Source organism: Emys orbicularis, chromosome 2 (genome assembly GCF_028017835.1).
Source record: "Emys orbicularis isolate rEmyOrb1 chromosome 2, rEmyOrb1.hap1, whole genome shotgun sequence".
Classification (NCBI taxonomy): Eukaryota; Metazoa; Chordata; order Testudines; family Emydidae; genus Emys; species Emys orbicularis.
In genome coordinates this window covers 239,904,337-239,921,276 of record NC_088684.1, presented here as the reverse complement: position 1 = coordinate 239,921,276, position 16,940 = coordinate 239,904,337, and the positions used below count along the sequence as shown (strand labels likewise).

At 47.3% G+C, this 16,940-nt stretch overlaps 1 protein-coding gene across 1 annotated transcript in view; it reads left to right on the top strand.

Moving 5' to 3' along the window:
- Nucleotides 1–12,813, top strand: part of LOC135873833 (ATP-dependent translocase ABCB1-like) — an 81,486-nt gene extending 68,673 nt beyond the window's left edge. The window contains exons 24-27 of the mRNA XM_065398446.1: nucleotides 1,746–1,943; nucleotides 2,824–3,030; nucleotides 11,049–11,195; nucleotides 12,616–12,813. Of these exons, the coding sequence (XP_065254518.1) occupies nucleotides 1,746–1,943; nucleotides 2,824–3,030; nucleotides 11,049–11,195; nucleotides 12,616–12,813 (750 nt within the window). The remainder of the gene's footprint in view (nucleotides 1–1,745; nucleotides 1,944–2,823; nucleotides 3,031–11,048; nucleotides 11,196–12,615) is intronic.
- The last annotated feature ends 4,127 nt before the right edge of the window (nucleotides 12,814–16,940 follow it).

Sequence of the window (16,940 nt, the reverse complement as noted above, 5' to 3'; positions counted from 1 at the left end):
GGCGGAGACTGCGGGAATTGTGGGATAGCTACCCACAGTGCAACGCTCCGGAAGTCGACGCTAGCCTTGGTACTGTGGACGCGGTCCGCCGACTTAATGCACTTAGAGCATTTTATGTGGGGACACACACAATCGACTGTATAAAGCCGGCTTCTATAAATTCGACCTAATTTCATAGTGTAGACATACCCTAAGTTCCAGTCGGTTACATCTGTGTAACAGAGAGTCAAGGTGGGTGAGTTAATATCTTTCATTGGACCAAATTCTGTTGGTGAGAGAGACAAGCTGTCGAGCTTACACAGAGCTCTTCTTCAGTTCTGTATAAGCTCGAAAGCTTGTCTCTCTCACCAACAGAAGTTGGTCCAATAAAAGATATTACTTCACCCATGTTGACTCTCTAATATCCTGGGACTGACATGGCTATAACAACACTGCATACACCATTTGTGTAACCTCATTCAAGTCAAAGGGGTTGCACAAGTATTAATGAGGACGTAACTTGGCCTGCAGAACCTTTTGTTCCTGGTGATTATACGTGAGATGGAAAGAACCCAGCTTGTCTCTCAAAGTCCAGTGTTGACAGTTAGAAACTCATGTTTGTATTTGTAAATTGAAAACATTTCATATTGTCTCTCAGTGCTTTCCATAAATGCTTTTACAAGCAGAACCAGCCTTTCAGAAACTTGAAATTGCTTTAGAATTCTAGCTTTTGGATAGTGGCCTCGATTCAGAAAAGGACTCAGGCACATACTGTAAGCATGCCAGTAACTCATGTGCACAACTGTAAGTCACACATGTGCTTGACTACTTTCCTGAATCAGCTGCACATACCCAGACTACTAATGCTCCAGGGGAAATATCTTCTTGCGGATAAAGACGTTAATTGAAAGTGAAACCACTCGGGGCCAAATCCTGATGCCAGTGAAGCAGCTGCCTTTGACTTCAGTGCAGCTAAGATTTGGCCCAAAGAGTTTAAACCTTGAAAGTCCAGTTCTCTAGGTGCTGTAAGAGCCCATTGTACTCACAGTGCTGGTATTGTGCTCCTGGAGCTGTCCCAACCCCCAGGCATCAGAGGAGGCTCCCGCAGTCTCTCCTAACATCTCCTTCACTCGCCGTTGTCTTCAAGTCTTCCTCCTTGCTACCTCTTATACGCAGAGCTCCCTTCCTACATAAGAGAGCCAATCAGCTACCCTTTCCTTATTCAAACCTACACTTAATACATAGTTGTCCTTGAAAACTATGAATAATCCACCAAAGTAAAAATGTTTAACCCAATCTGAGATCTGATGTTCACCTTGTACTATGTTCATCCTGTGTACTATGTGTTGAAATTACACTATTTAGAGAGTGAACTCCCAGGGGCAGGAACTATGTATTCCACGCACAATGATAGTGTCTGGATTATACGTAATGATGACATAAAAGAGAGGTATTAGGGTTGTTTACTTACCTAAAGTAATGATAGTCCATGCGAACCAGGCTGAAAGGGAATGATATAAATGAGAGAGATGCAGAAAAGAACAACTCAAGAAGGAGGTCCTGTACACAGAAGATACCAATCCAATGTCACTGCATATTTAAGCAATAATAAACTGACAAAAATGCTCTGGGTTTGAAAATGCCATACCATTTCCAACTGACTTGTCAACTCCTCCATTTAAATGACCATACTGAGTTGTGTTTGATGCTTCTGTACAAGATAGACAGGTCTTCTTTCATACATTTATATTTTTTACCATTTCCAGAGTCAGTTTGATGGTAACATTGAATTCAGGGACATCCATTTTGTATACCCTACAAGACCAGAAGCTCAAGTTTTGCAAGGACTCAGCGTGAAGGTTAATAAAGGACAGACACTAGCCTTGGTGGGGAGCAGTGGTTGTGGCAAAAGCACATCCATTCAGCTGCTGGAGAGATTTTATGACCCTATGGCAGGACAAGTGGTAAGAAGAGATTTGTGAAGCTATTAAGGTTTAGAGCTTATAGAACTGTTCTTCAAAGTATTTTACAAACATTAAATCATCTGCACAACACCCCTTTGAGGTGGATAAGTGTTGTTACGGGTCCGGGTACTGCAGAGAAGACTTGGGACTTGCTTAAGGTAGAGCCGGGAGTAGAACTTTGGATCTTCTGACTCCCCGTCCTGGCTTTAGATCAGTAGTTTGCATCTCTTTGTTGATTTACTTGATATATTGGAGGGGGCATTAGAATATACTTCCCATAATGTAACCCTTGTCACTAGTCCTGTAGTCATGTTAACATGACACAATTTGAGGTCTAATTCATCACTTGATGAGACTTTTGATGCAAGTCCTATTAATGATGATGGGAGCTCCAAGAAGAATAGCCTAGAGATGGTGAGTCAAAGGATGTTTCAATAAATGCCCAAAGATGTGGATTCTTATTAGAGCTCTTCAACTGTCTAGATCTAAGAAGCTCATGAACAGACTTTCTCATGAGATCTGGTCCCTGCCCTCATCAGTAAAGATCGAAATTCTGTGGGCACATCTCTTTACAGATGGCAATTCCACATCTATTATGAAAGCTAGCAGAGCAGATGTGCACAAAAAAATACTTCTGAGAGGAAAAGGTTATCTGAGCTTCCTTTGAATTTTCAAAGAGTTTTGGTTCAGTTCAATTTTGGATGAAAGATCTGATCATCTATTATTTGATCAGAAGTGGTTCACTGACCACTTTACTTTTACTGTAACTCTAACACAGGTCAGAGGATTTTTACAGATTGGTGTTTCACATTTACATTGTACGCCTGAGGAGGAGTATTGCATTCTGCAGGGAATGATTTTCCCCTTTTTCTGTTTCTAGTTTGCAGATGGGTTCGATACCAAGTCTTTGCATTTGCAATGGTTAAGGTCCAAATTGGGTATTGTGTCACAGGAGCCTATTTTGTTTGACTGCAGCATTGCTGAAAATATCCAGTACGGAGACAACAGTAGGGTTGTCAGTCAGGAGGAAGTTGAAGAGGCAGCTAAAGCAGCAAATATTCACACCTTCATAGAAAATCTTCCAGAGGTAAATGCAAATGTCTTTCCATTCTTAGTGTGGGGTAAATATTCACAGGGACCTATCTAAGCAACTCCCATTAATGCAAAACAATATGCTTTTCTGTTGTTTAAAAAAAGCTTATTTTCTTGTGTTTACAGTTCTCAAAGACGAAAATAGGAAGCTGATGTTTAAAAATGTAACTTGCAATATGTATTAACACATACGCAGTCATAATTAGCTAATTCAAATGCAAAATCTGAGCTCCAGTTTTCTTGTTTTCCTCTACCACAGTGATGTTCTATAACAACTATAAAAGAGACATTCAATTCTAAACCTTTATTTTTATTTTCTCATTAACTTTGCCAATTCTTTTTCCGTGTTTGGCTGAAACTTTCTGTAGTTTTAGTCTTATCTGAAAGGTAAAATGTTTCAAGTACATTTTTAACCTTCATGTTTGCCATGGACTTAGTTCTCAAAATGGAGAAAGACCTTGGAAAATCCCAAATAAATCAGGCTTCCTGTAAAGTTACATGGAATTGAAAATGACAATTGAAAATTGAAAAAAACAATATTTCTTTTTCATTACCACCTAATTTTTAAAAATGTACTTAGAAGAAAGTTTTGGATGTGTAAGAAATAAAGGGTCACCTCCTGAGTGTGGGTCTCTAGGGCCTTGAAATTATAAAAGTCTCTTGAGCTCTATATGTTTAAGTACAGGTGTCTTTGACTAGACACATCAGTGGTTTCACCACTTGGGAGTTAGTCTTTTTCTAATGCTGAAATGAATTTTCATTACAGAGCAGTTATCTATATACGTGTAGCTGTAGATATGCATTTTGATTCAAACAGTTAATAAAATCTTATAAAATTTTATTTTTTATTAAAAACAATTACATTATTCTTTTTTCTTTCATGATGGAAATGCTTAATATAGTACATTATCTGCTATTAAAAATATAACTTTCTGTTCTTCTTCGAGTGATTGCTCATGTGTATTCCACAGTAGGTGTGCATGCTCGCCACGTGCACCAGTGCCGGAAGTTTTTCCCTTAGCAGTACCCATAGTGGGGGAGCGCCACTGCAACCCCTGGAGTGGCACCTCTATATCATGCCATAAAGGGGGCTGTGCGCTCCCCCCACCCTCAGTTCCTTCTTGCTGCTAGTGAAGGTAGTCTGAACTTGTGCACAAGCATTGCTGCAGCGTCTTCCTTAGTAGTACGATCTTCGACCATTACTAGTTTCTACAGTTAGTAGCCTGGCTCGGGGCATGCCCTGAGCCCCAGGCTTCAAGTCGTGCGACTCCTGTCACAATTCCATGCCCAGAAGCGATCCACACTCCGAGTGTCTTCGCTGTCTGGGCGAGGCTCACATAAGTGAGCACTGTAAAATCTGTAAGTCCTTCAAGCCCCAGATTAAGCGTGAACGTGAGATCCGACTCCGGGCCCTGCTTATTGAGTCAGCATTGGCTCCGGCACCGGCGCGCCGATCTGATCCGGCGCCGGGCACCACGTCCTCGGTGTGGAGCGAAGCCCCATCCACCAGTCAGCACTGCTCCCCTGCCAAGAAGCAAGGCAAGACCCAGTGGCGCCGAGACAAGGACAGGGGTGAGGCCAGACCCGAGTTGGGCAGCCCACGATCCCCCTCGGGACCCAGACCTCCGACTCGTGCGGAGCGGAGTAGTCCGGCCCCGTCCGCACGCGCCTCCCTGACGATGAGGATTCCGTCCACGCTGGAGGCAGCCCAGGCAGCGCGCGACATCCTCGTCATGCCGGTACAGAGTGGGCCGCCCGAGTTGGGGCCCCGGTCCCGAGGAAAGCTGCCGTTGGCCGCTCACCAGCCCTCACCGGCCAGGTCGGAGGTCGAGCTCCCTGCTCGATCCACAGGGCCTTCCCGTAGCCCGCGACAGACCTCCACTCCGTTGTCGGGGTCGCCTGGGAGCGAGTCACCGGAGTCTTCCTCGGCTCACAGGGGCCGCAGGCGCCGGGACAGAAAGTGTCGACGCTCCTCGTCCAGCCGCAGTGATAGCAGGTCTCGACGCCATCGGCACCACCGACCATATCACGGCGCGCGCCATGCTCGGAGTGCATCCCGACAGTCACCGGCACCGCGTCGTCGTAGCCGCGGTCACCGACGGGACTCCAGAGATAGCACCTCTGATGTATACATCTCATCATCATCGAGGTATAAATCCCGGGGCCGGACCCGACATGGACGGGACCGGTCGAGCCGCTCCTACGGCACCATGCGCGCCTCGGCCACCTCTGCCTCGGCTCCCAGCTGTCCTTCCCCAGGCTGCGCTGTCCCCCAGGAACATGTAACCCTGGTAGGACCCCAGATGGCTCAGTGGCAAGGGGCGCCATGGCAAGGACAGTGGTGCCAGTGGGCACCGTGGCCCCAGGCTCCCGCATCGCCGAGGCCCCGCTCTGTGGCTGGGGCATCCCAAGCGCCCTCGGTGTCCCCACCTCGGCACCGAGAGTAGTCCTCAGGTGCCGCACCACCGGCACCGCACCCGGACCTGGACGCGGAGTGCGACCTACCGGCACCGCCCGATGCCCTAGGGGCCGCACCGGTCATCTCATCGGCACTGGACAAGTCCATAGCAGCGCTGCCCCCTCCTTCTCAGGAGGATTTCAAGGCTCATCAGGAGCTCCTTCGGTGTGTAGCCACCAACCTCCAGCTCCAGCCGGAGGAGATGGAGGAGCCGTCGGACAATTTGTTTAATGTCCTGTCCTCCTCGGCACCAGGCCGCATGGCCCTACCGCTTCACCAAGGGGTAGCCAACATTTCGATTGGACTATGGCAAACCCTGGCCTCTCTGCCGCCCATTTCCAAGAAGGCAGAGCGGAAATACTTTGTGCCAACAAAGGGGCATGAGTATTTGTACACCCACCCTACCCCAAACTCACTAGTGGTGGAGTCCGTCAACCACCGTGAAAGACACGGCCAGCCCGCACCAACCCCCAAGGACAAGGATGCCAGGAGACTGGACACTTTTGGGAAAAAAGTTTTTTCCTCTGCAAGTTTCCAGCTCAGGGTGGCAAACCATCAAGCACTCCTGAGCAGGTATGACTTCACCTTGTGGGGGTCTCTGCCAAAATTCGAGCCCTCCCTCCAAGAAAAGGACAGGAAGGAATTCAGGGTTCTAGTTGACGAGGGTGCGACGGCTGCGAAAGCAGCTCTCCAGGCCGCCTCGGATGCGGCTGACACAGCGGCTCGTTCGATGGCCTCGGCTATCTCCATGCGACGAGCATCGTGGCTTTCGCTGTTGGGGCTGTCAGTGGAATCCCAGTCCCTGATGCAAGACCTGCCATTTGACGGCAAGGCTTTATTTGCGGAATAGACAGACACTCATCTGCATAGGATGAAGGACTCCCGCACCACCCTGCAGACTCTTGGTCTGTATGTCCCACCAGCCAAGGACAAACCCAGACCGCAGCCCTCGGCTCCCCCCGCAAGGGGCAGATACGAGCCCCCGCCCAAGAGGCCTAGGGACCAGAGGCGCAGATCACAGTGCCAGTCCCGTTCGGCCCCACGCCCTGGACCCTCGAAGTGTTATACCAATAGAATAAAAACCAGCAGGATCTTATTAAGAGGGATAAGGCAAAGATGCCACATTTATTGTAAATATACTGATAAAGCAAAAGATAAAAGTAAACAACGTTGTTTGACTACTTATTTCTTATACACACACACACACACATAGAGAGAGAGAGAGAGAGAGAGAGAGAGAGAGAGAGAGAGAGAGAGAGAGAGAGAGAGAGAGAGGTTCATTCACACAATCATTCATTCAAGTTCTGTATAGGTGTTATAGTTACCAGCCTAGAAGTTGCTCATGCCAAGTTACTGGCCAAGTATCTTGGTCATGAGGATGGAGCCGAGTCTGTGTCAGATGCATCTGATGCTCCTGGAGGTTGGCAGCAGAACCAAAGAGACTCAAAGTCCTCAGTCTTGAGAGTTCATTCTTATAGGATTTAATTCCTATGTTAGTTTATGGGAGCTGTTTCATCCTGCTGTTGCTGACTCAATCAGCAGATGGCACATTCCTGTCCAAAGTGGCACATTCCTGGTGGCTCCACACTGTCCAAAGTTTGTGTTTCTCATCCTTCCAGGTGATGGGGTGGATCCCAGTTTACCCTCCGGGGGTTTTCTGGTCATCCACCTGACACATTCTTCGACCGATGGATACTTCCTTTCTAGGCTGGCACCTCCCTAACCATCCATGTATATCAAGCATTCATCAGCATACATTCCATACCTTAACCATATTTTAATTTACTGTCTCCACCACTTTCGGGGTGTGTGCTAATTCATTTGAGACTCCCGGCTCTTTAATCACAGAGGGTGGGGGGGTCTGTCCTAGGAGCCGTTGAATGAAGTGAAAGTCACTTAACAGCTTATAGTGTTTGTTTACATTGTATCAATTACTTCAAGAACAAAGTCAGTTAACTTGTTTGTAAGTTTTACATAGTAGTAAAGTATCTTTCACAGGATAGATATAATCAATGGTTTCTACAGACAGTAGCTTACAAGTTTTAACAGAAGACCCAAGAGATTTTTGTACTTGGTGAAACTGTTAGATTTTAAAGTGTGGGGGACAAATTATGAGGGGGTCACTGTCTCTTGGGGGAATCACTGTTAGTACCTTCTTTAATATCCCTACAGAAGGGCAAGAGGCAGGGGAAGAGGCGTTTTTGACTCTTTGCGGGGGGCCACCTGGCCTGTTGCCAGGGAAACCCCCCAGTTAATAAAGTTGGGTTTTGGCAACCGTTTATCGGCCTTCAGAGTGCATTGGTCCCGTATAACATCAGACTGGTGGGTCCTCAGTACCATCGCCGAGGGGTACAGGCTGCAGTTCGATTCACCCCCATTGCACCAGCCTCCGTCCCGGGATGCCCCGGGGGACCCAGAACACGCCCTCCTTTTAAGTCAGGAGGTGACGCGCCTCCTCACCCTAGGCGCGGTGGAGAGGTTACCTCAGGACAAAGGGTTATTCCAGGGCAAAGGGTTTTACTCCCGGTATTTCCTGATCCCGAAGGCGATAGGTGGGCTCAGGCCCATCCTGGACCTGCGGAATCTCAACCAGTTTCTGGTTCACTGCAAATTCTGTATGGTGTCCCTAGCCTCTATTGTCCCGTCCCTGGACCCGGGAGATTGGTTCGCAGCCCTGGACCTTCAGGATGCGTACTTCCATATCCACATTTTCGAGGGCCACAGGCGCTTCCTCCGCTGCCTGGTAGGGACAGACCACTACCAGTTTACGGTCCTCCCCTTTGGTCTTTCTATGGCCCCCAGGGTTTTCACCAAATGCATGGCGGTGGTCGCAGCCCACCTCAGGAGGAACGGACTGCAGATCTTCCCCTACCTGGACAACTGGCTGCTCAAGGGCAAGTCTCGGTCCCAGGTGCAGGCGCAGATGGAATTCCTGCTAGACACCTGCACGAGTCTAGGCCTAGTGGTAAACGAGGAAAAATCCACGTTAGTCCCGGTTCAGCGCATACACTTCATAGGGGCGCTGTTAGACTCACTGGTGGACACGGCCTCCCTCCCCCAGGACAGATTCGAGATGCTCAAAGGTCTCATCGCCTCGGTCACGGCCTTCCCTGTGACAATGGTACGGGTGTGCCTTCAAATCCTAGGCCATATGGCATCATGCACCTTCATGGTGCGACATGCCAGGCTCAGGATGAGGCCCCTCCAACTCTGGCTGGCCTTCCAGTATTCCCAGGCCAGGGACGGCCTGGACAAGGTCGTCACGTTGCCACCCTATATAGTGGCCGACCTGGAATGGTGGTCCCTCCCGAGCAAAATGCTTCAGGGTATCCCCTTCCGGGAGCCCCCTCCCTCACTAGATCTGGTGTCGGATGCCTCGGACCTGGGATGGGGAACCCATGTGGGGGGCTTCAAAACCCAGGGCAGATGGTCACCCTTGGAATTGTCCCTACACATAAATGTCAGGGAGCTCAGGGCGGTGCGCCTGGTGTGCATAGCCATCAGCCAGCACCTAGGGGAAAAGGTGGTCAGAGTCCTAACGGACAATACGACCGTGATGTATTATATCAACAGACAAGGGGGCATGCGTTCCGTTGCCTTGTGCCAGGAAGCCCAGCTCCTGTGGGAGTTCTGTATAGCCCACAACATCCTTCTGAGGGCTTTTCACCTGCCCGGCAAGCGCAATACACTTGCGGATCACCTAAGCAGGTTTTTCTCCCAACAACACAAGTGGTCTCTACACAGGGAGGTGGCCAGGCGGCTGTTCCTACAGTGGGGCACTCCCCAGGTAGATCTGTTCGCCACCGCCCAGAATCGCCTATGCCCACGATTCTGCTCCATGGCGGGAGAGGGCAAAGGGGCGATATCAGACGCGTTCCTAATCCCATGGTCGGGCCGCCTGTTCTACGCCTTCCCGCCCTTCCCCCTGATAGACAAGGTCCTACAGAAGGTGAAGGCTGACGGGGCGCAGATTATCCCCATAGCCCCAGATTGGGCACGTCAGCATTGGTACGGGACCCTCCTGCAGCTTTCAGTGGCCCCCTCGCACAGGCTGCCGCTTCGACCGGACCTCCTCTCCCAGTCCATGGTTAAATGAGGAGGAGGGGAGGTGTTCTGAGGGTGTTAGACAGGTCCTTCTGGAGAGCAGGAAACTGTCCACATGTCAAACCTACCTGGCTAAATGGTATCGGTTCTCCAGGTGGGCGAGGGAGAAGGGTTCCTCCCCCTCCTCCGCATCTGTCCAATTTATCCTTGATTACCTCCTGTCCCTTAGGACCCAAGGGCTGGCACCCTCTTCGGTCAGGGTGCACCTGGCGACCATCTCGGCCTTCCACCCCCCGGTGCAGGGCTACTCGGTGTTTTCACACCACATGACGTCCCGGTTCCTAAAAGGGCTGGATCGGGCCTTCCCTTATGCTAGATCCCTGGTCCCGCTCTGGGACCTGAACCTAGTGCTCTCCCGCCTCACAGGGCCCCCTTTCGAGCCCTTGGCCACGTGTTCTTGGTCCCACTTGTCATGGAAAGTGGTGTTCCTGGTGGCTATCACCTCAACCCGCCGGGTCTCGGAGCTTAGGGCCCTGACCTCCAAGCCCCCATATACGGTCTTTCATAGAGATAAGGTCCAGCTCCGCCCGCACCCGGCTTTTCTGCCGAAGGTAGTCTCGGCTTTTCACATAGATGAGGACATTTTCCTCCCGGTCCTCTGTCCTAAGCCCCATTCCTCCAATGAGGAACGGCGCCTGCACATGTTAGATGTGCGTAGAGCGCTGGCTTTTTACCTAGACAGAACCAGTCCTTTCCAGAAATCCCCTCAGCTGTTTATTGCATCGGCTGAGCACATGAGGGGGCGACCAATTTCCACCCAGCGGATTTCCCACTGAATCACCTCGTGCATACGCACGTGTTATGACCTGGCAGGGGTTCCCCCGCCTTCTATAGTAAAGGCTCATTCGATGAGAGCTCAGGCCTCATCGGCTGCCTACGTGGCTCATGTCCCTATTCAGGACATCTGCAGGGCTGCTACAAGGTCCTCTGTCCACACCTTTTCATCGCACTATGCGATCGTCTCCCAAACGCAGGATGACGCCGGGTTTGGTAGGGTGGTACTCCGCCCGGGTAACCCTTAAACTCCTACCCACCTCCATCAGGTATAGCTTGGAGTCGCCTACTGTGGAATACACATGAGCAATCACTCGAAGAAGAAAGGACAGTTACCTGTTCTGTAACTGGCGTTCTTCGAGATGTGTTGATCAGGTGTATTCCACATTCCGCCCTCCTTCCCCTCTGTCGGAATTATCTGGCAAGAAGGAACTGAGGGTGGGGGGAGTGCGCAGCCCCCTTTATAGCACAATATAGAGGCGCCACTCCAGGGGTCGCAGCGGGGCTCCCCCACTACGGATACTGCTAAGGGAAAAACTTCCGGCACTGGTGCACGTGGCGAGCACGCACACCTACTGTGGAATATACCTGAGCAACACATCTTGAAGAACACCAGTTACGGAACAGGTAACTGTCCTTTTCTAACTTTCCTTCACAATTAATATTTACTTATACAGAAGTATACTACCCGAGTGGGTGACAAAGGAGCACAACTTTCTGGAGGTCAGAAACAAAGAATAGCAATTGCTCGTGCTCTAGTTCGTAAGCCAGCAGTTCTGCTTCTGGATGAAGCCACATCTGCTCTTGACATGGAAAGTGAAAAGGTTAGTAATATGCATTCTACCATTTATAATATACACAAAATTATGGGGTTCGAACGCTTCACTGCGAGAGCACAGGCGCTCCATCTACAATACAATTTTGAAAGTTCCACAGAACAATCCTTAGCTCACTCTCTGTCTACGGCCTGCTTTTGCAAGGTGTAGAGTGCCTTCAACTCCTGGTGTCTAAATTGGGAGCTGATGGTAGTCAGCAATACTTGGGGCTGGAGACAAAGTGGGATTTTCAGAACTCCTCAGTTTTGTCCTGCCTCAGTTCCTTCAAACTCAGTTATGAAATCAATGGGACTTTTAATGGGTTCACAATTAGGCCAATGCTGAGCACTTTGGAAAATCCCATTGATAATTAGCAGCTTTGAGTTTGAGACAGGTGTCTTCAAACAGTAGACTGTGATCTACTAGAGGAGGCCTTGTAAGGCAAGTCACCAGCTCCTTCCTCTTCCCTTCAGCCAGCAGCACTAGCAGCAAAGTGGGTCTCTTTCTGCACTATTTCCTGCTCTGTCTGGGTGAACAGGTGTTGCTACAGAGACCGAGAGGGATCCACTCTGCCAGTAGAACTGCTGGCTGTCAGGACAGAATGGAACAATGAAGAAGTTTAATGTTGTCCTGCCTCTGTCCGCTTCCCAGTCCTTTGATCCACCTGCGTTCAGAGGGTTAGAGGTGACATGCAGGAGCAGCTGGCTTGGAAAAAAGGCTTCAGCAACACCTCCCACCTCTCAGGAGATGTTGTGCAGTGAAGAGAGAGTAATTAAGCTGTCCTCCGCTGCTCAGCTGGCTGAGCTTCCCCACCGCATCCACCATCTCCAGGAGGGGGGAGACTCCATAGGGACGAATAAACTGTTCAGTTGGATGGGGGTGCAGTAGAAGTGAAAAATGCCACCATGCAAACCGCCATCCAGTTGTGAGCCAGATGTCAGGATCCTGAATTTTGGATTTTTATGGATAACAAGAAGTGTCTGGCATTGCGGGTACTATCAATGAATGTGCAAGTTTTAGTTTCTCTAAATTTGGCATGTAGTTGGAAACAGTCAGGATGCAATGTCAAATATAACACACACATTTGGTAAGCAGCCAATATAACAGACAGTTCATTACACCTCTGCAGATTAGTTGTGTTGCATGGTAAATCTAAGTTTTATGTTGGTCCAACTAGATCCTTATGGACCTCGTTCTGCTAGCCTGTGTTCATGAGAGTAGTCTCAATGACTACAGTGAATTACTCACACAAATAAAGGTTGTAATATCAGGCCCGTGTGTTTGAGGCCTCCTTCATGCATGGGAAGTACTGACTCCTAAACCCCAGTGAGGAACATCCAAGTGATAATGTGAACTATAAAGGCAAAGGTGTTACCTAGGAAAGGGAAGATTCTCCAACTAATAAGTTTTTCACTGCATCTGTCTACAGATTGTCCAGAAAGCCTTGGACGATGCCAGGAAGGGTCGAACCTGCATTATTATTGCTCACCGCTTGACGACCGTCCAGAACGCTGATGTCATAGCAGTGATTCATAATGGAAAAGTAGTGGAACAAGGGACGCACAGCCAGCTGCTGGCAAAGGAAGGACATTACTATGCACTTGTAAATGCACAAGTTTCTCATTAACATTAACGTTACAAACTAATCTATTTATATAAATACACAACCCACAGCTAAGTAATATTAAGGATGCACCTCATTACTGAGATGTCTGCAGGTTCAATACACAGGCATGTAGTAAAAAACAGAGACGAGACATTTATTTTTAACTTGTGTCACAGCTTTAGTGTTACTTAATCCTATTGGTAAAATCCTTTGAGGCGTGTTGGTTAATTTTAATCTGCTTTTATATTAATGATTACAAGCCTTTCCTGGAAATATATACACCTCTACCCCGATATAATGCGACCCGATATAACACGAATTCGAATATAATGCGGTAAAGCAGTGCTCTGTGGGGGCGGGGCTGCGCACTCCAGCGAATCAAAGCAAGTTCGATATAACATGGTTTCACCTATAATGCGGTAAGATTTTTTGGCTGCCAAGGACAGCGTTATATGGGGGTAGAGGTGTACTGACAAAATAGATCACAAACTGTTTGTTTATAAATTATTGTTAAAACCTGTATTATTGACCTCACAGAACGTACTGGTTCTTTTGAAACCATTAAGGCTATTTCAAAAAGACTTAAAAATAATTATTATTCACCCAATGACCATGATGGCTCCTTTTGGAGCTGATTAATGTCAACCATGTAAATAGCTATTTAACAAAAAACTGTGTGTGGGGGTTTTACCATATGAAGTTAGATTTAAACATTTTTTTCAGCTTTTTAAATGGAGTTTTAGAAATGTTGATCGATCCATGTATAGTCATAGTGGTTTACACAGCTCTGTTATAATATTTTATTTATTATCAGAGTGTTTTTCCTTAATATAGTCAACCATCATGCTTAAACAACAGTTGAGGAACCTATGTCATCTACTTATTAGAGAGACAGACAGACAGACTCGGGCAGCTCTGTTTTGAGTTTGCTTCTGGCAAACTCACCTTTTGGTTTGCCAAGGACAAAATCAAAACCACCTTTGGTTTTTGTTTAGTATTTACACCCTACAGGAGCTTGGAATATTTCACACTTTCAGATGCCTCTGCTTACTTATGACAGACAGAAATTAAAAATAATTATAATGTCTTTTGCCCCTTTTGTTTCCCTGCTTCTAGGTCTATGAGGGAAACAAAATATAAAAAAACATATAAACGTCGCTCTCAACCTCGCCAAAATACTCTTCCCCATTCATCCTCATCCCCAATCAGCTTTTCTCAGCAGCTACCAGGAAGGGCTACTCCCACTATGGGCCATTGATCCTCTGTAGACACATTGGGAAGGGCTGGTCAGTTTCTGCTGGCACCTCCATGACGTGTGCAGGAAAGTGACTTTTCACTTCTGGTTATAGAGAAATCAATGGCTGTTCTCACAGTATTTCCCCATTATCCAAACTGGAATCAAATGTGTCCCTTTGTCTGGTTTTCTTTTTACACTGGAACCAATTGTTAAGTCTGTTTACTGTAAAGGTGAAGCCTATAATAAAAAATGTAGAAAATCATTCAAATATTACACAGAGAGAATTGCCAAACTTAGTTTATTTTAAGGTCACGTAATGTATGAACTATAGAACATCTGTAGCTAGTTAATGGGATCTCATAGTCACATCAACACAGATAATGTAGAGTGGAGGCCAAAATGCTTTCCTGCTCAATTTTCAGAGTAGCAGCCGTGTTAGTCTGTATCCGCAAAAAGAACAGGAGTACTTGTGGCACCTTAGAGACTAACAAATTTATTAGAGCATAAGCTTTCGTGGACTACAGCCCACTTCTTCGGATGCTGTCAAGGCTGTATCCCCACTTTGAACTTTAGGGTACAAATGTAGGGGCCTTCATGAGGACTTCTAAGCTTAACTACCAGCTTAGTTCTGGTCCGCTGCCACCATTCCCTACCCTGGGAAGCTTTTAGAAAACCTCTCACCAATTCCCTGGTGAATACAGATCCAAACTCCTTGGATCTTAAACAAGGAGAAATTGACCCTTCCCCCCTCCTTCCTTTCACCAACTCCGGGTGAATACAGATCCAACCCCCCTTGGATCTTAAACAAGGAGAAATTGACCCTTCCCCCCTCCTTCCTTTCACCAACTCCTGGTGAATACAGATCCAAACCCCCTTGGATCTTAAAACAAGGAGAAATCAATCAGGTTCTTAAAAAGAAGGCTTTTAATTAAAGAAAACGGTAAAAATCATCTCTGTAAAATCAGTATGGAAAATAACTTTACAGGGTAATCAAACTTAAAGAGCTCAAAGGACCCCCTCTGTCTTAGGTTCAAAGAATAGCAAACAAAGATAAACACTCTAGTAAAAGGTACATTTACAAGTTGAGAAAACAAAGTAAATCTAAGACGCCTTGCCTGGCTTTTACTTACAATTTTGAAAATAAGAGAGACTTGTTTAGAAAGATGGGGAGAACCTGGATTGATGTCTGGTCCCTCTCAGTCCCAAGAGCGAACAACCCCTTCAAACAAAGAGCACACACAAAAGCCTTCCCCCCCCCCCCCAAGATTTGAAAGTATCTTGTCCCCTTATTGGTCCTTTGGGTCAGGTGTCAGCCAGGTTACCCGAGCTTCTTAACCCTTTACAGGTAAAAGGATTTTGGAGTCTCTGGCCAGGAGGGATTTTAGTACTGTACACAGGAGAGCTGTTACCCTTCCCTGTATAGTTATGACAGATGCATATAGAGTGAAACATATATTGAGGAGATATATATACACACATACAGAGAGCATGAACAGGTGGGAGTTGGTAAGACAACTGGGCAAAACATTTGAGGAGACATGCACAATTGGACATTAAAGCTTTAGAAAAGGGCTCTGCTTCGGTCAACCGACAGTACATATGAGCTGCCACATCCATTAGACATGTGGTCCTATCATTTTGCCATCTTAGAGAAAGGTGTCAGCATTACATATGACGTACAGGAAGATGACTGTACGTACATCATCCTTGGCATGTTGCTTAACGTTGTTCATCAGTGCATTCTTCTGTGGCAATAGCCAGCCAAATTCAATCAAGTCTGTATTGCTGGAAAAATCGTTTTGAAATAAAAGGCCTGGAAGTGTCAAGTATCTGATCATTCTTTAAAATATTGTGGGATTAGAAGTTGCTGGGGCCAGAACAACCAGCTCTTGCTAGTTAGTGTATTTTAGTCTATGCTTGGAGTGTGTGTTCAATGATGATGCTGATCTTCTGTGTGGAGAAAGGACACGGCTCTGTGGCTGCATCTCACTTCTTAAAAAATGAATCTGGAAAACCTCCCACTGTATACATCTGGCCTCTTCACTTGTATTTCGAAGGAGGAAATTTAACAGGAAAATGGCAAATACGATGAAGGTAACATGGGTCGGTTCACTTCGTCTTCCACAATTCTACACCCCCACTACTTAAAAGAACCAACATTTATTTATTTATTTTCAGTGTAAATATAATAAAGCACACCAATATCAGTCTCCCATTATAATTACAATCCAGAGCAATAAAACACAACACAACAAAAGCAAATCCCAGATGACATAAAACAGCCAGTGACCAAGAAAACAGAACAAACTCTTCACTTCTTCAGATTTCCAACAGAAACCCCACACAGTCAAATGCCTGTTCAAGTATGTGGGCTGTGCTGCATCAATCTAACCAGATCTCTGTGGTGCAAGCATTAATGGTAACAAATGATGGCCAAACACTCCCACTCATGGGGGGGGGGGCCCATAATCAGCCATATTCTCTGGTAGCTTCTCCCAATCCACCATAATCACCCCCCACCAGCCTGCTCTAATATTTACCCCAGTTTTACCCCACCACTGAAGGATACCCACTTGCATTTTCCAGTCCAGATCAGCTGGAGAGACAGGCCCAGACAGCCTGCAAACTGGTCGAGATACTGGCCAGCAGTGAAGAGGCAAATGTGGTATTAAGCCACCTTTGCAGCTGCCAAATTCTGGAACCGACAGGCAACAACCTGGTACAAGACAGAGGAGCCACGCCGGAGGACCTGTAGGCTAAAATGGCATTTTAACCCCACCCGCTTCTGCCTGGCCACAGCTGCTACACTGGGCAGCATCTTTGCCACTCTGCAGCACTAGAGCGTGTCTTGGCCAGTTTGCAGGCTGTCTGGGCTACACGGCCAGAGGGTTTCCCTACTTAAGAGGATTCC